The sequence below is a fragment of the Rhinatrema bivittatum genome, chromosome 1 (genome assembly GCF_901001135.1).
Source record: "Rhinatrema bivittatum chromosome 1, aRhiBiv1.1, whole genome shotgun sequence".
Taxonomy (NCBI): Eukaryota; Metazoa; Chordata; class Amphibia; order Gymnophiona; family Rhinatrematidae; genus Rhinatrema; species Rhinatrema bivittatum.
In genome coordinates, this window is record NC_042615.1 from 737,249,213 (window position 1) to 737,272,708 (window position 23,496).

At 42.7% G+C, this 23,496-nt stretch overlaps 1 protein-coding gene and 1 long non-coding RNA gene across 2 annotated transcripts in view; both read left to right on the top strand.

The window, feature by feature from the left end:
- The window catches only part of EMB (embigin), a 71,030-nt gene extending 65,834 nt beyond the window's left edge, over positions 1-5,196 (top strand). The window contains 2 exon segments of the mRNA XM_029577691.1: positions 4,892-5,101; positions 5,104-5,196. Coding sequence (XP_029433551.1) covers positions 4,892-5,101; positions 5,104-5,181 — 288 coding nt within the window. The 3' untranslated portion in view covers positions 5,182-5,196.
- A 5,035-nt stretch (positions 5,197-10,231) lies between these two features.
- On the top strand, positions 10,232-20,068 carry LOC115076358. Its single transcript, XR_003852735.1, has 3 exons — positions 10,232-10,285; positions 11,042-11,116; positions 19,943-20,068. It is a non-coding gene; the product is annotated as an uncharacterized LOC115076358 (long non-coding RNA).
- The last annotated feature ends 3,428 nt before the right edge of the window (positions 20,069-23,496 follow it).

Here is a 23,496-nt window from a genome sequence, read left to right on the forward strand (position 1 = left end):
TAAAGTGTAAAAAATGGGGGCGATTTCGGCGCTCAAGGCCCCGTCTGGTCTCCGGTGCAGCCCCAGTCCTGTCCCCTCCTCCCGAAGCAAAAAAAAAAAAAAAAACCGAAAAGTAGCAAGGCTCGGGCCTGCTACGGTAGTCCCTTCTCCCTTCTCCCGATTTCGGTGCTCAAGGCGGCCGGGTGGGCGTGCATTCATCCAGGCAGAGGGAGCCGGCGGTGAAAGCGGCTTCCGGCTCCCGCTGCCTGGATGAATGCACGGCCCCCGCCGGCAGTGAATGAATGCCCGTGCGATTTTGGCGCTCAAGGCCCCGTCCGGTCTCCGGTGCAGCCCCAGTCCTGTCCCCTCCTCCCAAAGCAAAAAAAACGAAAAAGTAGCAAGGCTTGGGCCTGCTACGGTAGTCCCTTCTCCCTTCTCCTCTCCTCCCGATTTCGGCGCTCAAGGCGGCTGGGTGGGCGTTGAGCGCCGAAATCGCACGGGCATTCATTCACTGTCGGCGGGGGCCGTGTATTCATCCAGGCAGAGGGAGCCGGAGGCCGCTTTCTCCGCCGGCTCCCTCTGCCTGGATGAATGCACGGCCGCCTTGAGCGCCGAAATCGGGAGGAGAGGAGAAGGGAGAAGGGACTATCGTAGCAGGCCCGAGCCTTGCTATTTTTTCGTTTTTTTTTTTTTTTTTTGCTTCGGGAGGAGGGGACAGGACTTGGGCTGCACCGGAGACCGGACGGGGCCAGGGCAGGTGAGCGGGGGCTGGGGGAAAGTTTGCCGAGCATCGGGGAACATAACTGTCCACTTCCTGGTACCTGTCATTTCAAATGACATTTGAAATGACATTTGAAATGACAGATACCAGCGCGGCCGTGAAGCGTTAGGCCCGCAAACCCAGGATACTGTAGAGGCGCTCTATACAGTAAAATGGGTTGCGCAGGCCTAACGCTTGCCTAAGGCTTCGCAGCTGCGGCATGCATTTGCATGCAATTTGAAAAGAGTATCGAGCGGTAGGTGAAGAGAACTGTGCGTGCGGGGAACGAGGGTGCGCCTGACACTGCCGCACTGTTTCTACCGCGGCCTTAGAGTATCAATCTGTTTTTGAGGTGTTTTGTTGATATTATGACCCATGAGAGCAAACTTGAGTGGTTTGGATGTTATTGGATTCCTGAGGTGGCAATGTTTCTTGGTATTTACGTTTACCAAATCTTTTCTCATGTATTGGTTCTGTATTTAGGAACATGTTATTTTAAAGTGGTCCTTTTTTTTTTTTATATGGGGAGCTCTGAGAGGCTAATGTGATGTATTGGATGTTTTGTTTTTACTGCTTATGTATTATATTGTTGGGTATGCTATTGATGTATGATTATTACATCATTTGGCTAATGCTTATTAGTGTATTTTTAAATTGAGTTTTTTTTGTTAATTGTTTTGAGAAATTGTAGAAGTAGTGCTCATAAATACAAATAAATGAATTAATTTATGGATTCATTTGAGAATGAGTGGTGAATATGTGACCTATGTGATCTCGAAAGCTTATGCACTGCAACATCTTTTTTTTGTTTTTTTGTTTTTTTTAGTGCTTTGAAAGGTATCACAACTTAAAGACTCCAGTTTTCTCCAGGACCAATATGGCTACTGGAACTCTGCACTATGTGAAAAGGTTAGCATGAATGTGTAGACCAGGGGTTTTCAGCCAGAACCACAACTAGATCTGATTTTCAGGATATCCACAATGAATTTTCATAAGATGTATTTGCATATTTATGGTTGAAGAACATGGCTAATTTTCATAATATGGTTACCTTGAAATCCAGACCTCTTTGCAGTCCTTGAGGACAGGAGTTGAAAATGCTTGATCTAGAATAGGTGGAGTTCCACTGTGAGTGTACCAATAATGTGAATGTAAAGAAAGAAAGTGATTTAATAATTTTGGCATGCATTTACATTATTGTGAGGTTTCTATAGGTTTTCAGGTCAGAGCTAAGCAATATTGTCCTTTTAGGGGTCAGTTTTCAGACTGTCCACTTTAGGACTCTTGCATCTGTGGACCCTTGGGCCAATGCAGGATTGGTGCTACATGCAGGGAGGAGCTCTTCAGGTTCCCTCTGACTCAGATAAAGCAGAGTCCCAGTGGGACCTTTGCCTATACCAGCCCTCGTTCACCACGGCTTGAGTCTTTGAGTGCCTGAGCCAGCAGGAGATAGGTGGGGTCTGTGTTGGTGGGAGAAGTGGAGGTCCATGGAAGCTAGGTTTGTAGGCAGGTGGTGGTCTGACAGGTCTGAGGTCCAAGCAGTAGTGGGAGGCAGACAGTGGTCAGGCATGTCCAAGGTCCAGGCAGTGATTAGAGGCAGGAAGCAATCAGGTGTATCTGAGATCAGGCTAAGGTCAAATCAAGTATCCATCCAAGAGGAGAGAAGGGATGAATAGGCAAGACAGACAGGCAAAGAGAAGAACAGGCAGGCAATGTGGAAGGAGATTAAGACAGAAAGTAACTGAGGACAACTGGGCGAAGACAGAAGACACAGCGAGTATGAAGACCAGACTCTGGGACTGAAAACAAGATGCTAGAAACAACACTCTCAACTCGGGAGTAGGTGGATCTGTTGCTGAGGCAGTGAAGAAAAATCAACAAGGGCCTTTTATAGGCCTTAACATGTGACATCTTCTAAAGGTGTTACAGGGCTTGTCTCACTGTGGGCTCTTTAAAGCCAGCGATGTCGGGCGCATGCACGCCTAAGGAGAGGTATGGACCATCGTGGTTGCCAGCATCCTGCTGCATGGGATCCCAGCAGCGCGTTGCCACAAGAAAGGCTAAAGAGGCTCGGCTGCATCATGAGCTGGTAGGGACCCATTCAGGAGGATAAGTGCGGCGATTCATGGGAACAGCCCGTGAAAGACAAAACATAACAGGAATGAAGTCCATGGGTACTTTTCACTGTAAAATTTTGCATCGTTTAACAGAAAAGTATGCACGTACCTTTCCTTTGAAACGTGCCATGAGTACAAACTACTCATAGACTTTTGCACCTGCTTTTTGTGTGGGATATTTTCTACAGAAAATAATGTGTGTAGACTTGGGAAATACATTAGTTTCCCAACCTGCCCAAAATATGCCCTGAAAATGCATCGCCATTGTGAAACACTGTACATAATTTTAGTCTTTTCAAGAGGACAGTTTCATACAGCCAATTTATCTGGTTTTGAAAATTGTCCTCTCAAGTGACGCTGGCAGAGGAAAAACTACAGTAGGTGTTGTTTATAATTAAGAGAAGGTTTTTTTCAGGTTATCTCTTGAGGGCATATAATAGAGTAATAAGGTGAGTTCTCTTATTTTTGCTATGAGGGAAAAGCATCAAAATTGCTCCCATTGATATTATCGGACACAGCGTGTCTACTAGGGATGTGCATTCGTTTTAGACGAAATAGGAAATATAGACGATATTTCCTATTTCGTTGCAGTTCGGGGGTCCCCGAAAATGATAGGAAAACCCCACGAAATTTCATGTGCTTTTCTTATCATGTTTTTTTTTGGGGGGGAGGGGAGAAAGGGCACATAAAAAAAAACAAACCCAAACCCACCCCAACCCGTCAATCTAATTATTTATAATCCCCACCCCTCCTGACCCCCCCAAAACTTGCCTAAGTCCCTGGTGGTCCAGCGGGGGTCCCGGGAGCGATGTCCTCCTCTCGGGCTATCTGCTGCCATTAATCAAAATGGCGCCGATGGCCCTTTACCCTTACCATGTGACAGGGGCTATCGGTGCCATTGGCCGCCTCTGTCACATGGTAGGAGCAAAGGCTATCATTTTTTAAGATGGCACCGGCCGTCCATTGCTCCTACCATGTCCCCCACAAGACTTTCCAAAAGTCCCTGGTGGTCCAGTGGGGGTCTGGGAGCGATCTCACCATCGGCTTCCAGTAATCAAAATTGCGCCGTGGCGCTTTGCCCTTACCATGTGACAGGGGCTACCGGTGCCATTGGTTGGCCCCTGTCACATGAAAGGAGCAATGGAGGCCCGTGCCATTTTCTAAGATGGTGCCAGCTGTTCATTGCTCCTACCATGTCTTGGGGGGTCAGAATCCCCTTTCTTGTGCCTGGATCTTCATGGAGGTCTCCAGCCATGGCAGAAAGAAGCGCCGGCCATCCATTGCTCCTACCATGTGACAGGGGGCTGACCCAAGGCTATCGGCGCCATTTTGATGCGAGGCAGGCCGGACAGCCCGACGGCACGGAGGGAGAAATCGCTCGCGGGACCCCGCTGGACCACCAGGGATGTTAGTATGTCTTGGGGAGGGATCGAGATGGTGGGGGGGGGTTGTATTTAATGTATTATAGTAAATTTTATTGCTTGGGTGGGCCCGTTTTGTTTTTCCCCATTTAGTTTGTGTCGTTTTTCCAAAAAACTAACCGAGGAAAAACGAACTTTACCCGAAGCGGTCCGACTCAAAAAATGACCTGGTAGAAAAAAAACGAAGCTCATCTCTACTAAATATCTCCAGGACATTTGCCCACAAAACACAGTGGGCAGTCAAGGTGAGGAGAGCAGTTGGTGGGGGAGATTGGTGAATAGAGCCCATAGGACATATATTACTGTTTCTGTATCATTCTGGAAGAGGCAAAGGCAGCATGCATATCACTCAGGTGATATAAGCGTAATTGCTGAAGGTTGCTGTGGCAATGCATGGTGAACTGGCAGGATGGCCACAGATTACCAGCAGTCTTATATTTGCACCATGGAATGAAAATTATACATATGCACCACATGATGAAATCAACCAAGCCTTGTGTAAGATTGTACAACACTGCACTCCGTTAATTTCTGTCTGGAATCTATTGGTAGATGTCTACACACTATACACTATTGTTCAGGCTCTAAATTACATTTTTTGTTATATTTATTAGGTTGCTGTTAATGAATCTGTTATGCCATCTAAATATGAAGTGACAAGAAAACGAGTAAACGAAACCAAACTTCACATTATGGACCTCTCTGCAGATGACAGTGGACTGTATCGCTGTGTGGCAATTTTTAAAGTGGGACAAGTTAAAAGCGAAATTCAGCTTAATGTTCTCAGCTACATGGCCCCACTCAAACCTTTTATTGCGATTGTTCACGGAGGGTGGTTGTTCTAGTAGCTATTATTCTAATCTGTGAGATGCAGACCACAAAAGAAGCAGGAAAAGGCAGGTAAGAGTTTTCCCATTTCATATCTTATGAAAGCAATTTAGGGTTTCCAGTTAGCACAATGGGATTAGAATACTTTTAATTTTATTTTTTTTTGAGCATATGAAAACTCATACCCAAGACAACATTCTATTTGAAATGACTTTGACTGGTATTGCCAATAATCTAAGGAACATTTATCCTCATCACAAATTATCACACAGAAAAGCCCATTGGTAACTTGTTATGTTAGGTTGTCAGACCTAATATAACAAGCACCCACAATAATGACTTTTATACTGTGGGATATTGTTATTGAGTGTCTTGTGAATTCCCATTCGGTTTGTTCTTGGACAGTTTTTGTTCAGTGGCAACTGTCAGGACTAGGTCAAACTTGCTGTTTATCTCTAATTTTTCTCAACTGGAAAGACTCTCTGCATTATGTGATTAAATAAAAGATAAGCAACTTTATTAACTTAAAGAAATTATGAGGTTGATTCACCCATATTACCTCCAGATAAGCATCCAGAGGTAAATTGACATTCTGGAAGGCTGACAGAAATGTTTATAGTCAAAAAAACAAACTGGAATAAATTCCTTATCCAATTCTTTTTGCTTTTGTTATTAAAATTAAGTTGGAAATAGGTGGTGTCATCAAATTTGTGCTATATATTGTCCCTGTAATTTATGATCATTGCATCTGGACAAAATTTAGTGTAACTCATTCTAACAAAAGTGCTCTATTAATTCAAAAAGTATGTCCAAAAGATCAACTTATCTCTGAAAGATTGTGCTTTTCCAATGGTCTCCTTATCTGCTACGCAAACCACAATATGATGGAAAATAAATGTAGTATAAAGGAAATCAAAGCAGTCTGAAGATAAAACATCTTAATCCAAGGAGATCCCAGTGCTAGCATTTTGACAAAGAAAGCCGTCTGCTTCGTGGGCTCTTGAATAAAAATCAAAGGAGACTTAAAATACTCTGCAGTCGATTTTAAAAGCGTTTGCTTGTGCAAAACTGCCCACATATGCATGCATGTTTGTGGGCCTTGCATGAGCAATGAGAATTTTAAAAAGCCGCAAATTACACTTGTATGTACCCATGCACATGTGAGAAATAAGGGGGTGGAAAGGAATGGGGCATGCACGTGCTGGGGCAGGGCCAACACTTACATGTGCAACTCCATATTTTAAAATCAAAACCCGCAGGGCTCGTAGGTTAGATAGTTGCCTAACTTTACTGCTCCTGCTGATGAGGAGCAAGTCTGTAGATTAGGGCTTATAGGATAGGTTGAGGGGTGCAGGTCAACTGGGTGACATGCAGGATGAAGAACCAGAGGGCTCTGAAAGACCTCAATATTAACTGGACAAACCGGTAGACTAATTGGAAAAATGGGAATGTGTCTTTTGCAAGCATGTTTTAAAATCTGCCTACATATGCATGTAAAAGCTGACAGTCATCTATGGAAGACATGTGTGCTAGCTTTGCTCGACTATTCTCTTGAAATTAGGAGCATAGTTATGCTTAAAACATGCACGCGTGATTACGAATGCCAGCGTATCTTCATTTGCACACCGATACGCGCATGTATGGGCGCATGTGCATTCGTTTTAAAATTACCGTGGCAGTGTTAGGGTGATCAACACCTCTGATTCATCAGTAAGCAGACTCTGGGAAAAGAACACAAAATGCCGTTTTATAGATTTCACCCAATGGTGGGAAAATCAAATGAAATATCTGACATGTCAAAAAAACTAACCAATAGAAACGTTGTATCCTTAACGTTCTATGAGTAGTCAAACATGTAACAAACTTATGCAAATTTATATTAAAAAAAAGTCGTCTAAATCATTCTTCAGTCCAAAAGGAGAAACAATCTGTAAGTTGTAAATCCAATTTTATTGTTGTTGGGTAATTGCAGTCACCACCACATCTGCAAATGAGTAATTTTCTCTGAATTATGATTCAAAAAGATACAATATGCCACAATAGGAGCAATATAAAAAATATGAGAGACACAAATGAAAATTACATATAATGACTTGTACCCAATAAAGAAGAAGAGGTATCATAAGCCAACAAAGTGCTGTCAAGTTAATCCCCTGTCTCCTGTACTCAGTGGGCTCCAAACAGGATTCAGACAAAAGCACTGGCATTCAAATCATTTACCATTTTCTTCATATTGTTCTATTTACTATTGTGCAAGTATGTGAATTTTTAAAAACTCACAAGCAAATGTATTACAAAATATTCCAATTGTTAAAATGCACAACCTCAAAATGGTCACCAGAAAACGATTACTTATCTTTTACATAGCTCGATGTGAAAGGACCAGTGTTGTCCGCTCGTAATGCCCAACAAAGGTCAATATTTTGGCATTCCTTCTGCCGTCTTCAGGGGTCCAAATTCACAAAATTGACCAGCAAACTAGGTTCAATCACTAAGTGACATGCCATTTTGATTGGTCAATTTTGAGAATTTGGATCCCTGAAGAAGACAGAGGACCGCCAAAATATTGGCCTTTGTTTGGGCATGATGAAGCAAGAGGGTAGGTGGTCTAAGAAACGCTGTGTGGGCAAACAGTGGATTAGACACCAGATGTTGTCCAAAAATTCTTTTATTTGAATGGAGACACAAGATTCAAACTATCTGCTCTTTTAAAAATAAATAAATAAATTCTTGCCGCTAACCAGATTGTCAGTACAATCAAAGAAGAAAGTAAGGACTATAAAATAAAAGGCAAATTGTAAAAGCCCTGTGCACGCCAAAACTTGGCACGTGCCAAGTGGATTTTAAAAGCCGCCTGAGGGCACACGTACTTCCCGCTGCATGCACAAAGCAAACATTTCTGAAAGGGGCAGGGAATGGGAATGATCTGGGTGGGGCATGGGCGTGTCAGGAGAAGGCCAAGAGATGTGCAAGTAAATACATATGCACACAGAGCGCGCCGGGGGTCCCATGCCACGTAACTTTACTACTGCTATGGATAGTGTGTAAGTAGTAAAACAAAAAAATCTAGGCTAGTCAGTGGGGTTTTAAGGGTTGGGTCTAACAGGGGGAAAGGAAGGCTATTAAATTAGGGGGATTTGGAAGTCCTATCTTTTAACTGGGTGAACTGGGAACAAGCTGGAAAAATAGCTATGGCATCTGTGTGCGTCCCTTATAAAATTCCCCCACTTACATGGTAGAAGTGGCATTTGCGTGCACATGAATGCGCATTCAGACTATTTTATAACATGCGCGTATTTTATAACATGGATACATCTCTGGATGCATGCTGGCAAACGTTCGCACATGTGCGCCCACATGCCAGTATTAAACTTACCATCCTTATTTATCCATCTGTGAACAAATGACTGCTAGGAAAAGCATTCAAGCAGTATGAAAAGATTTCCTGTTCATGAAAAGGGAAAGGAAAGGCTAAGCTATATAGACAACTTTAATATGTGATTTAAAACATGGTGTAAAGTAGAAGGATTTAGATATATAGGAGGCTGGGGCCGTGTATGGAATAGTAAAAGACTATATAGTAAAGATGGTCTACATCTGTCCGTTGCAGGAAAAATTATCCTAAATGAGAAATTAAGGTCATATGTCATCGAGCCTAAGTCTAGGGCCTAAACTGGTGCCCAGCCCGATGCCAAATCCTGTTGCCAAGGCATAGGCCTGGGTCCAATACTTGGATCCAACTGAGGCCCAAGTATGGGCTTAGTCCTAGGGCCAGTACTGGGGCTCATACTGACATCTGTTCCCATTGCCTAGGACTGAGTCCAATGCCAAGGCCTGGCCGAGCCCAGGTCCTGTCACTGAGGCCTAGGCTTGACACTGGAGCCTAGCCCAAGGCTGGGTCTCATTGATGAAGTCCAGGCCTAGCTTTGATACCTAGGACCAGTCCCAGTGCAGGTTCCCGGCCAAAGACTAGACATTCTGCTATCTTCCTTTTTTTCCAAAGAGTAAAAATTATGTTCTCTGCCTGAAGGACACACCACAGTGACACAAATGCAGTGCCTTCCTTCAGAAAATACAGCACTATTTTGTTGTACAGTCATATATTTCGACAACCGGATATGAAAATGGTCCCATTTGGGAGGGGCACCGCAGTGATGTCGCTGAGGCATATCCTTTGGTCGAATAATGTTATTTTTAATCTCTGGAAGAAAAGAGAAGATGGCAGAATGCCCTCAATTGCCCCCTGCTCTGGAATGCCTCTTATATGACTAAGGGGGGTTATTTACTAAAGCTTTATCGTGTGCGAAAAGGGCCTTTTCGAATGTGATATGCAAATTAGGGGAAGGGGAGGAGTCGGGGAGGGGAAGGAGTCGGCCACAGCACCGCTGCTGTCAATAATGTGAGGAAGAGTATCGTCAGCAGTAGCGAGGCGAATAACACCACCTTTCACGGTGGTGCTATTTGTTTGAAAGGCTGCAGCCGGCCGCACTGTGGCCGGCAAAATCGCGCCACCATTCTGCAAAGAATGATGAATCCAGCCCTACGTTTGTGCACATTATAGAAGTACACATGAACTTTCAGGTGGCTGAATATTCACTTACCTCTATCTGAGTAAAAGGCAACTAAGTGGTTCATATTCAACTGCTGTGTGGCTCGGTTAGTTAGTCGAATAAAATTATCTGACTAAGTCTGTATATTTAGCAGCGGCAGGCTCTCTAGCTATACAGCTAACTTTAGGACAGGTCTACAGGTCGACCAGAAAATAGCCAGATACGTTATCTGGCTAACTCTGAATATCGGAATTAGCTGGATAACTTGTCTGGCTAACCCAGCTCCTCCGAGTTGATGTCCCCAGAATGCCGCTAACTTATTTGGTCAAATTTTAGCTGGACAATAAGTTATCTGGCAAGAATTTAACTGAACAAGTGCCCAAATATTGATTTAGTGATTAACTTCTGAGTTTTTTTGCTAAATAGATCCTGACTATAAAAACCTCAAAGACTTTAAAAACATTACTGGCATATTGTATATCCCTTCTTAATTTTGGATAAAAGTGCAGTATGAATGCTCATTACTCTATTATTAATGATGGAGTTCACCAATGTGTATAAATATAACCCTTTGTCTTTATTCCTTTTGTCACACAGTGACGAATGTGAAACTGAACAAGCAGAACATCTGTACGTATTGCTTTTCTTTTACAGGTTCACACTATATGGCATTTATATACTAATAGGTAGATCTTTAAAAAGTACGCGCGCGCGTACTTTTGTTCGCGCAATTGGCACAAACAAAAGTACGCCGGATTTTATAAGATAACGCGTGTAGCCGCGCGTATCTTATAAAAATCCAGGGTCGGCCACGCAAGGCTGTGCCGAATCGGCAGCCAGCGCGCGCTGAGCCACCATCCCGCCTCCGTTCCTCAGAGGCCGCTCCGAAATCGGAGGTTGCCTCGAGGGAACTTTCCTTCCGCGTCCTTCCACCCCCTAGCCCTACCTAAATCCCCCCCCCCCCCCATCTTTGTGCAAGTTACGCCTGCTTGAGGTAGGCGTAACTTGCGCGCGCCGCCTCGGCATTCCCTGCACAGGCCGCAGTGCCGGTGGACCTCGGGACCCGCTTCCCGGCCCGCCCCTGAACCATCCCCACGCCCCCGGACCCGCCCCTCCCGCCCCTGACCCCGGACAACGCCCTCCCGCCCCTTTTATACGAAGCCCCCGGGACTTACGCGCATCCCGGGGCTTTGCGCTCGCCGGCGGCTTATGCAAAGTAGGCGCGTGAGTGCCCTGTGCGCGAAAATACGGGAGGATTTACGCGCGCAGGGCTTTTAAAATCTACCCCAATAGGTCTTTTACAGAAGTTAAATTTTCCCGATTTTTATTGAATAAGGCTGTAAAGCTCCACTTCTCAATAAGTAAGTTATATTTTTGCTATTCCAGAAGTCAGAAGACAGTAATGGTGTAAAGAGTGACGCCACCCCGGCAAAGAAAAGTTTAAATCCATTTCTGGCAAAGGTAAATATACTGCACTGCTGCTGCGAGACACAATTGTACAAATGTAAGAATTCCTGTAGATGGATTATGTTAGATTTTATCCTGATAAGAAGTATTTCTGCACTTGAAGCATATTGTGCTACTTTTTATCCAGTACAGTTGTTAAAAGCTGGAATAAAAATCACTTAAAAAAATATAAGTGAACCAAAATTAATCAAAAGCAAAATTATACATTGCTATGTTCTTTCAGAGCCGTGTTTCCCAACCCTCTCCTGGCCTAACTCAAGTTACTTGAACAAATGCTTTGAAATATTGACCTCTTAGATTTCTTTCTGGTTCTATATCCTTTATTGTATACGTTTTTGAAAGGTTTTGCCTTTGATGCTTTTCCACTTCTTGGTATATAAGACCATGGTTTAGTGCTGAACTGATGTATATTAATAATTTCTTTCACTTTGGAATTGCATGGCAGTCCACACGTTGCAGGGGAGAGAGGGGAAAGGAATGAAAGGATATGAGAATATTAATTCAACACCTTTTAAGTTGTTCTGTTAAATATTCTGTTTGTGTGTCACTGTTTGGAGAGACATATTTACCGGCAAAAGGTACAGGTAAAACAAGCTGTTTCCACTACCTGTTATGCCAAAACATCATGAACCATAGTTGAGTGACTTTTGATTCCTCTTCCAGTTTTGAGGATAAATGATTACCATTCATGTAGAGCAGCCATTGAATGTATTTCTTTTATACCATCTTCCCAGGCAAACAAACCTGCCCAAAGCAGTGAACCAATAAAAGGATTCACAATTCACTTTCCCCCTTCCAAACTTCCACTCCCCATCCTTCACCAACGCTCCCACCCCCACCAGTCACTCTCTATTAAAAACCCTGCCCATACAAATACTACAAAGAACCAGAACAAACCAGGACCCCATCCCCCCCCTCCCCATCACTAGGAGAACAGCCATGCCTTCACTTTCTTCCTGAATACCAGTAATCAGCTCAGTCCTGACATGCAGCGGGGAGCTCTTCCATAGTATGGGCCAGCCATTGAAAATGCCCTGTATAATTTTTCATACCTCCCCAAAAGTAGGTGCATCATTTTTACCTCCTTCCCTGACTGATACAACTTTAATTGATCTTGAGGTTAAGATGGCCCATTTGCCAGAGGAAGTTATATGGAAGAGTCAGATGTTCTCTAGCTATGCTGCATGATATCTCACTTGTCCATGACTAGTATTTAAACCTGTACACCATAATCTTTACTTGCTAAACTTTGTTGGCCACTTTACCTTATATTCTCTGTAAAGTCCATTTCTACTTTACACACTTTGAATTCTGTGATTGTGTCTTTCGGGTGCAGGCTAGACTCCGGGTGCATCCCCGCAGGAGTAGGGCAGGACCATAGGGCAAAACTTATGTTCATCTTCTGCCTAGCCAGCCACTTCCCCCTCAGGCCGAGCCTGGGGGCTGGCAGGGCCTGGCTTCTTTGGCAGAACATCATGGTAAGTCAGGCTGGTTGAAGCTGGACAAGGCAGAGCAGGCACAGATAGGAACTGGGGTGAGGAATAGGCTGGACATTGGAGCATAGTCAGACTAGAAGCTGATGACTGGATACTGGAGTAGGCTGGACGCTGAGGACTGGATTGTGGAGCATGCCTGACAGAATGGACAGATACAGGCTGGAACTGAGGACTGGATACAGGCTCAAGCTGGGGACTGGACACAGGATCAGACTGGGGACTGGGAAAAAGACAAGGAACTAGGCAGGACTGCATAAGACAGAACAAGGTTAGACAGGAATAGGACTGGACTAGGCAGAACTAGCAACAATGAACAGGGAAGTCCAACAGGGCTCAAGGTTGGCTATGAGAAGATAGGCCCAGAGGCCGTAAGGTAAGGCAGAGTGGCCTAGGAGGCCAGAGAGCAAAAGCAAGAAGGCCTGGGATGCTACAGGGTAAAGCAGAAGGCCAAAAGAGGTCACATGGGCAAGACAGAAATCCTGGATAGGCCATAAGTCAAAACAAGAGGCCAGGGCAGGCCGTAAGGCAAGACAAGAGACCCAGGCAGGCCGCAAGACAAGACAGGAATGAGAGAAACAAAGTGACCAGGTCAGGGAGCCAGGTGACTTGATGAAGAGGCCACTAGTTAATGACAAGGCAGGGTTAAATGGGGCTGATGTTTGGGCGTGATGAACCTAGGGAGGAGATACCTGGCAAGGCTATAGGCAAAGTTCACTGAGGGCTTCTGGTGGAGAGAAGCCTGCACAGCAGGCTGAACCTTGGCATGGAGAGCTGGTGTAACAGGGGAAACTGTGACAGGTTGGAAAAGACATGTTATAAATAAATGATAACTAAACAGCAGACAGTAAAATATAAGATTGCCTATTTCATGGGTCTTTTTCTCCCTCTAGTGGCATTAGTCTGAGTCAATCTTTATTTGGTCAAGAGAAAAAAATTGTATGCCTTTTTCAGCTACTTTCCACTGTTAATGTTACTCTCCATCTGATTATGCTTGATTCATACTTTTGGAGAGAAATTTTGTAAGAGCTTGCACAAGAAAGGCAGCAAATATGGTAATAAATTACACCAGTTTTCAAAACAAACATATGCTTATATGTGTGCTTTGAAAATTACTCCACCAAAGCTATTCATACATAATATGTACCTAGAAACCTTTCTGGAAATTTTATGTGCATACATTTGAAAAAACTCATTATTCCATGCAATAATATGATATTAACAACCATAACTATACTAACAATGCATTATAACACTGATCACACCACCAACACAAGTAACACAAATTAAAAACATTCATAACATGGGTCTAACTAAGCCCAAAACTTATATATGCAATTGGTTTCTCCAAATATTACTGGAATAACAGATTAAACAGCCAAATCACAATAATATTTTGGAAAAAAGAAACATAATCATCTTCAGCTTGCCTCCAAAGCTATAAAGTTCCATAGAGCCAGGGCAAACAATTGAAAAGATTTATGCTGAGTTGTGCCTAATTTAGGTGCAGGGATAGTAAGTAACGTGCTGGGAAGACCTAAGTAGCCTAGTAGTAAAGTAGCTGATAAAATGGTTCTGTTGAACATGCAAACATAAGGATTGCCATGCTGGGGTCAGAACAAGATCCATCGAGCCCAGTATCCTGTCTCCGACAGTGGCCAAGCCAGGTCTTAAGTATCTGAAAGATCCCATAAAGTTGATCTAATTTCCTGTTACTCACTCCAGGGCTACTAATAGCTTTTTTTTAGTCTACCTGGCTAATAATGTGTTATGGATTTTTCCTCCAGGAACTTGTCTAAACCTCTTTTAAACACCACTGTGCTAGTTGCCGTGAACAGATTCCACAGCGTGATATTGTGCTTAGTGAAAAAGTACTTTTTACGATTTGTTTTGAATCTGCTGGTCGTTAAATTCATGCAGTGTCACCTAGTGTTGGTGTTACCTGAAAGGGAAAATAACCGGCTTTTTTATAGTCATTCCACATCACTCATGACTTTAAAAACTTCTCCCCTCTAAGCCATCTCTTTTCTAAGCTGAAGAGCCCTACCTGTGTAGCCTCTCATTATAGAGATGTTCCATCGCCTTTATCATTTTTGTCACCCTCATCTGCACCTTAACTATTTCTGCTATGTCCTTTCTTGAAATGGGGTACACATCCCGGCTTTTTACAGAGGCAATGTAATATCTTCCGATTTATTCTCCTTCCTTTTTGGATCATTCCTAACCAGGACCGCTGCAAGGTTATTAGACACCCCTAGATGAAAACTTACAGCCTGCTGCCCCCCCCCCCCCCCCGGGTGACACCCTCCCTACACACAAATACAATTATGCATTTATAATAATTGAACATAAAAAGGCATTCAAAGTACAGTCTTCAGATGTAAAATTATCACTTACAAACATTATATTATATTTACATGCACTGGTATGGTGCCAACCAGAAAAACCTGCCAAACAAAAGTAAATGTTTATTAGATGTGGGGCTGGGGTCCTCAGAAAATCATGAATAAACTGTATTATGATTATTGTGAACCTGCCATACCAAAACAGTACTAATTACCAGCACTCAAACAGTAAATAACTCTACCTATGAAAAGGCAATACTGCAAATAATACACCAGGGCCCTAAAATGCCATACAACCTCCTACTGGAAATAGAACAAGCCAGGATTTATAGATCCCTATAGAGAAACTACATGCTAGCAGAATACCTCACTTTAGTCATACATACAGAACACAGACAGATCTTCACCAAATACAGAATAAAATCACCATAAACTATAAATAGAAATGTGTTGACAAAAACTGAACTGTAAACCACAAGAAGCCACACTCTTTATGCAGTGCAACAGTGGAAAAACTGAAACATCATTAAACAAACAATAAAATCAAGAAATAGAAATTATCAATAGAGTAAAACCATGTTAATAAGAAGAATAAATATTTCATAACAGCTGACAAATAGAACAAAATCCAGTAATTAAAAGTTATACATATTTTCCAAATACCAAAAAACTATTTAAAAACAACAGGTACATCAGACAGCAACCAATAGTTAAAATTAATAAAGATTAAAAAAAAAAAAAAAAAAAGTCCCCTGCTGTCCCACACCTGGGGATCTTTTGAATTCCAGATGCCCTGAGATAGTTGTGGATTAGCAGGGGGAGAGGAGAGGAGTTGTTGCTCATCTACTTTATCCTGTCTTTCTCAAATGTACACACATGCTTGCTCTCTCATACATACACACATATGCCCCGTCTCTCATATATTCACACACAGCCCACAGACATCGCTTTCTCTCTCATACATTCAGACATGACTTGTCTCTCACACATGCACATACACAAACATGCTCTTTTATACATGCACACACACAGACATGCTTTCTCTCTGATGCATGCACACATACATACAGACATGAACTATCTCTCACACATGCACATACACAGACATGCTCTCATCATGCATGCACACTCAAACATGCCTTCTCTCATACACTCACACACAGACACCTGCACGCATGCGCACACACACCCACACGCACATACACACCCGCACGCACATGAACATGCTCTTTCTCTCACTGCTCCTCCCCTAGCAGTACAAGGCCAACAGCAACAGGCTCATCCTTCAGCCCCCACAGCCCACAGTGCTCTTCCTCATTCTTGTACATAATAGTACATGCTTAGGGCCAGAGACACAAGAACACTTAGACTCAGTAAAAGGTATAAAGTAAATTTTATTTGGCATTATAAGTGTTCTTGGGAGATGCTGGATATTGGGTGCCCTTTTCTTACAAACTGACCAGCATCTCATTGGATACAGGAAGTGACCCTTCTTTTATAGTTAAACATACAGTATTGTCGAAGTTTCTAGAATTACGTGACTGGCCCAAAGACTCATTTACAGAGACACATCATGCTGTTGTCATGACAACCTATCCCTGAACTGCCCTGACAAGTTTTCCCAGATGTAGCCTATTTGCCTCACTCTCCAGAATAATCCTTGTGTTCTGTTAATGATCTTGTCCAGTGAGATTTCAACAGAATAGTGCCTGAAGCTCCCGCGTTGGTTCTTCTTCGTTGTGACCCATTGAATAGCCCGTCCCTTCATGGTGCCAGCTGGTCTAACCTGCTCAGGGACATTCTGCAAGTCATGCTCAAGTCACTCAGAGTGCATTCAGCTCTGACAGGCCACAGAACAGCAGAGGCATCTGGGTATTTTCCTTCTCAATATTGGTTGTCTGATCATGCATACCTCCTGATTCTTCAGTCCTGCAGGGGGCTGACACGTCCTCTGCCTCCTGCACAGCTTCCTACAGTTGAGCAGGGACCAGGGCCAACGCTATAGCTTCCTGAGTGGGCGTGGCCACACTGCTTAGCTGCTCCTGCTCTTCCTGCTCTTCATTACCAGGGCCAGTACCCCGCTTTTTCTTGCGATGAGGATGCACTCTCTTCTTCTTCCTGCATAGTTGGCATCGGCATGGTCCTCTCCTTCTTCCGTCCGCCCATTTGGGACCACACCAAGGCACTTTCTCTTCCAGGCACTTGGGCAGGAAGAAGGAGAGACCATTCTATGGCCATTCCCAGTCGCCTAGTTCCACCTAAGAACATAAGAACATAAGAAATTGCCATATTGGGTCAGACTAAGGGTCCATCAGCCCAGCTCCTGTTTCCAACAGAGGCCAAACCAGAGGCCACAAGAACCTGGCAATTATCCAACACCTAGTGCTTCCACCGGTCCTATGCCTAATAGTTTATTTGGTTTTGACCACCACCGTACATTGAGCTAGGATTTCAACATACTGTCCACAAGGACTCCAAGCTTCTTTTGCTAGGAGTGACTCCCAATATAGAACCCAGCATGATGTACCTGTAGTTGGGGATTATTTTTCCCTATGTGCATCATTTTGCAGTTTTTCCACATTAGATTTTATCTCCTGTTTTAGTTGCTCAGTCTCCTAGTCTCACAAGGTCCTTCTGAGTTCCTCACACTCAGCTGCTTTATAACAAATTTGAATAATTTTGTGATAGGGATCTGCAAATTTGATCACCTCACTCATCGTTCCCTTTGCAGATCATTTATGAATGTGGTGAAAAAGCACAGACCCAATGCTAATCCCTATGATACTCTACTAACTGCATCATTAAAACCTTTCAGGTATCTGAAAGTCTGCATTACATCACCCCTGCACCTCCTTTCTTCCTAGGTATACATATTTAGATCCTGCAGTCTATCTTCATTTTGGTTGCCTTTCTCTGGACCAACTCCATGCCTTTGAAAATTGCTCTCTTGATGTAGTAGTAGCTCATATTTCTAATAGCTGTCATTTTACTTATTTAAATACCACATGCTTATTTGTACCAATGCTTCACAAAATTTTATCCAGTGCAACTTCTTGTTAACATTGAAAATTCTTACAATCTGAGATAGTGACCAAACGAAAAGAGAAGACTTCCAGTCTTCCTCATCCCTTTCCCCAATCAGATCTCCAATTCCCCCACTCAGCCAAGAAGTGGTAGTGACAACAGCAGGCAGCCCATCGTCACAGGTCCTGATCCTGCACACAGGTTTCAGGTCTAACAGGAAACTTACACAGGAAGATAAGGCATGGCCTGTGAATACACACTGGCTTACAGATCCCATGATGACTGCCACTGCTTGTTTCATGTTGGGAGTGGAAGTTCGGAGGGGAATGGAAATAAACTTGTTTTGTAAAAATCCCATCCACTGATTTTGTGACCTCATTTTGGGTCCATGATCCACAGTTTGGAAATATCTGATTTGGAAGTAAAATAATAGTATTAAATTTACTGTACTGCTCGTTTAAAACTACTGACAATCCATGGAAATAACACAGAACTGCAGTGGGCATTTGCAGCGACTCTATTGAAGTCAGTGAAATATAGGAGCAAGTTGTGGACTGCCCCTGTCATCTGTGGGACACTGCAGGCTTCATATGTTCATATTTGGTCCTTATGTTTGAAATCTCCCACTTTATCCCCTTAAGTTATGAAGGGTCTCCTTGGGCTAAGATTTCTTCCACCAATCCCCCCAATATCCTTAAAAATGTGTTGACTTGTATGTTGGGCACAAAAGGAATGCATGAGATCATCAGGTACAATTATGGATGACAGTATCAGTGGGGCAGCATTGAGGAGCTCTTCTGCCTTCCTCCAATATCACTTTAGAAGATGCTGAAGGCCAAAGGGGGTATGTGTATATATGGAAGTGGGGCTTAGGTCAACACTTTTTCATGAATGTTGGAGGGAATGGGGGATCTTTGCCCAAGTATGCCCTTTCCGATTTTGGGGAGGGATGAGGGGTAGAGAAATCTCAGCCTGAGGGTGCCATGTTGTTCAGTTGTGAGGGTAGGGGGAGATTGGAATTCCCACTATGGTCTGTGATAGGGATGTGCATTTGTTGCTACATTCGTGGTATGCACATCTCTGACAAATGGATAGTGGGCACACAAAAATGAATGGTGTGCACTTATGTACATGCTGAGTACATATGCACACACCATTCATTTCTGTATGCCCACTATCTATTTGTCAGATATCATGTACAGCCAAAACAAATCAAACAAATGGAGGAACAATGCAGATGCCTAGTTTGTGACAGCTACTGGTGGCTAACCCAAAAATGTAACTAATCTTCTGAGGTGTAGTTAAGTTTTTGAGCTACTAGGCAGGCTAGCACAAACTGTGTGGCTTAATGTGACTTGCTTAAACTGTTTTAATTAGCAATGAAATGATTTCCATGCATTTGCATATGACATAGCTCATTGCTATATTTTTTGCATTAGGATTGATATTTTCTTGTTAAGAGTAATACAAGCATGTGTATTACCATTAATGTGTGCTAATGTTTTAACGCAGCTATGTAACACACATTAATGTGTTAATGCTCTTTAGTAAATAGGCCCCTTGGTATTATTCAGTTGCCATTGGAACTGTTTTTATCTACTTTTGAATGGATACAAAGACTATCATCCATTTCTAATCAGCAAATTCCTAGGTAAGGAACCATAGACAAGTTTAGATCCTATTAATGGGGAAGTGACTAAGCAGACTGAGCTTCTAAAACTTCTTGGGGGAGGTTCACCTGCACAATACTAAAGGAAAATCAAACGTCAAAGGGATATTTGTGTTAGTTTTAACTTCCTACTAAATTAAAGATTTTGGAGTATCCCTATTTCCAAATCCTTTGTAATATTCTTTATTGGAAGTCTGATACATTTACATTCTTCCTGTTTGAAAATGTGTGTTTACAATGTTCAAAAAATCCCTATAATTTTTATTGTTTTTTGTTTTTTTTTATACAGGAGAAAAAATGAAAATCCAAAGATGTCGAAACAACTGCGACTGAGATTAAGATAAACAGCTATGCAGTCCAAACACTTCCTTTATTGTCATGTTTTCTGTAGTCTTGAATAAATGAATGAAGGCTACTTATTGTGTAAAATTTTACATTAAGCAATCTCTGTTAAAGGAAAATCATTTTATGAACACAGCACTTTGATGTTGCATGTATGTATTATCTAAGCAAATTTTGTATTTTTTGCTGATTATTAGATATGATTTTACTACTGAATCTTGGGTTCAGCCCACTTAATGAAGATAAGAACATATATAAACTTGTATTCATAGAAACACAGAAACATAGAAACATAGAAGTGACGGCAGAAGAAGACCAACGGCCCATCCAGTCTGCCCAGCAAGCTACGCAGTTTATCCATTCCCCCCCCCCCCTTTTTTCTCCCTCCCACCCGTCTCTATTGGCTTCCAGCACCCTCCGGCCCCAATTCCCTTCCACCCCTCCACCAATGCAGAGAGCAGCGCCATCCTAGTGAACATCCAGCTCAATCAGGGGTAGCAACCGCTGCAACCAGCAGGCCACACCCCTGCCCCTTACCCACCCCTGTTTTGTTTGCTTGTTTGGTTTTTTTTTTATTTTTTGAGATGGCAGCCCTCCATCCTTTCGCTCCGTGAAGGTGGAACACCAATCACTGGCCACTGGCATCCCGCACCGTGAATGCCTCTGTGGCTACTGCCGCTCCGTGCAGTGGCTCCATGCAGTGTTTTGTTGCATGAAAGTGGAACACCAACTGCTGGCCACTGGCATCCCGCTCCGTGAATGCCTCAGTGGCTACTGCCGCTCCGTGCAGTGTTTTGTTGCATGAAAGTGGAACACCAACTACTGGCCACTGGCATTTGAGGTTTATTCCTTGCAGAGTTTTGTGTACTGGTGCAAAGTGACAACAGTCTTTAGTAAATGTTTCTTCTTATTTACGATCTAATACTGTTGATAGTAATAATATTTTAGATGGAATTTTAAGCATTTTGGACCTCATACCTGTAAATAATAGAAATATTTTGTTTTGACTTGCAACTAATCCAATACAAGATTTTAGCCATTATGTATCTTTCTTTCAACCAAAGCAACCTTCAAAACGGGTGTACACTGTCTTGTTCATGATTCAGTCAACTCCATTGTTTACCAATTACACATTAAAATCTATAAATATTGCTCTCATTCACTTATCTCAGTTAACAAGTTATGTAAGTTCATAGCTATGAACTGTGTCTATCATGTAAATAATTTCATTTGGATTAGCAAGAAGCACTATACCTCATTATTTTGGGTTACATTGCTGCTGCCCTGTGTGCAGAAAATCATTCTGCAGGCTGCTTTATTCATGTTGGTTGATGGACACTTTCCTATCGCACATTTTAGGGTTACCTTCACACCTCTTCTTAATTTGACAGTTTGATTGGTGGTTAAGTCAGATGATATCTATCAAAATTTTCAACTTGTCCAGCAACATATCAGAAATAGAATAAATGTGTTTTTTTATTTTCCCTTTCGCAATACCAGTTACTAGATGTTCAGCAAGATAAAATAATTATTGTTTTCTCCTATGTTGTTATTCAGAGAGAAATCTTTAGTACAAAGGCCATGTTAGTAATCAACTACATTGGTAACATGTGCAACTGCAGAAATTCCATAGTTTCCTGCAAATTGAAGTGGATAGCTGCTAAAATAGTTTATTTATTTGGTTTATATTCTGCTTTTCAGCACTTCAAAATGGATTACATTCAGTTACCATAGTTATTTCCCTATCCCCAGAGGGCTTACAGTCATTCTGGGAGATTCATCAAGCCACAGCAGGGCTATAACGCGTTAAACAGCATATATCATGTGATATAGCCCTGTCGTGATGATATCGTGTGATATTCGTGATAATTAATATAAATTTGGCCAGATTCCCTCCCCTATTCCAATGAGTTGTTTTGCATCATATTTGCATGCATGAATTTTGCAAATCCATGCAAAGTAGCTCATGAACAAGTAATCTGATGTAAATAGAATAACGCAGCTGACTTATTTTAGTTACACCTTTTGGGAAATGGACAATCTAAAGTGGGAGCAGAGACACCCTAAGATGGGTCCTGATTCTCCCGCATAAAATTTAAAGGGCCCACCTTCCAAAAAAAAAAAGCTGCAAAAAGTTAAAAAGGTGTGCAGGAGTAAAACCTGACCCCACTCCTCACCCCGAGGCTGCCACTCGAGGTGGCCCCAACAATGAAAATATAAAAATAGAAGTAAATTTCATGCAATGACGGGCTTCCCCCTCAAACACAATCAACATGTATCATATAACAGCCATACGGTACCCCACCCCCTCTTTCAATACAAACGGTGTCAGGTCCCGCCCTGGTAACCCAACCCCTGAATTAAAAGAGTCAGAGGATGGACAAGGAGCATCTTCCATTCCTTTTCTGGTTGACGAAGGTGAAACTGGGTCTGGCTTCTCCCTTTCTGCCTGTAGTAGTTTCCCTACAACCTGACTTGGATAAGCAAGAAAGTAATGCTGATGCTGAAAAATTTGAGAAGACACCAACAAAGCTTTTCATCAAAAAATGTATACTAAAATTAATAGAAAAGCTCATTATTACTATCTCTTGAATAGGGTGGTTTACAAAAAGAATAAATACATAAAAAATGGGAAGTCTGAATCTAAGAGTAAGAGAACTCCTTCTCTTGATGGAGCAGCTAAACTTGGCCCTGCAGAAAAGCATAAGTGATACAGTTGCATGTACTACTACAGTACCAGCAGGGTCCAATTTGATGAATTACATAACAGCATGAATAATATCCCTGTTTGAAAGTTGAAAGATGTGGCACATGTAGCTGTAATTAATGTATGACTTTCTGCTTTCAATTCCATTGAACAGCATGGCATATAAATGGTTGCAGGTATGTTGTTCACAGAGAAGAATATCTGGTAAAGCTGAAAGAAGCAGGGCAAATAATCAGAATATCAAAGGTGAATGCAAAAGAAAGGATAGTTAAGTTGGTAATGAGAGGTGACAACCTTTTTTCAGGTAGGTCAGTGGTAGGGGTGTGCATTCGTTTTGACGGAAAAGGAGGCTCTAGAATGAGGGGTCATGACAGAATTACAAGTCAAGACTTCTGAATAGGTACTGCCACACCACGCGCCCTACACAGCCAATCAAGGCAGGTCACGAACCACGCTGGTGGTTCCCAACTCAGGTTACTTGGAGGTTCCATGATGAACACTTTGAAGTCTGCACCGAGACGCACCCTCCACAGCCAGTGAAGGCAAGGCATGGACTACGCTGATACGGTACAGGTTTATGCAGAGTTCATTCATGTGGGCAAGGCAAACGCAAGAGGCTCCAAAGACCCGGAAAGAATACAGGAAAGGAGAAGAACCTCAGGATCCCAGGGTCTCGGAGTAAAAGGCTCGGCACAGAGCTCTAGCAAACTCGGAGTGTGGAACTTGAAGCTCGGCGGATTAAAAGCTGGAATGTTCTGGAGGCTTACGCAGGCGAGGCAAAGGACATTTGAATA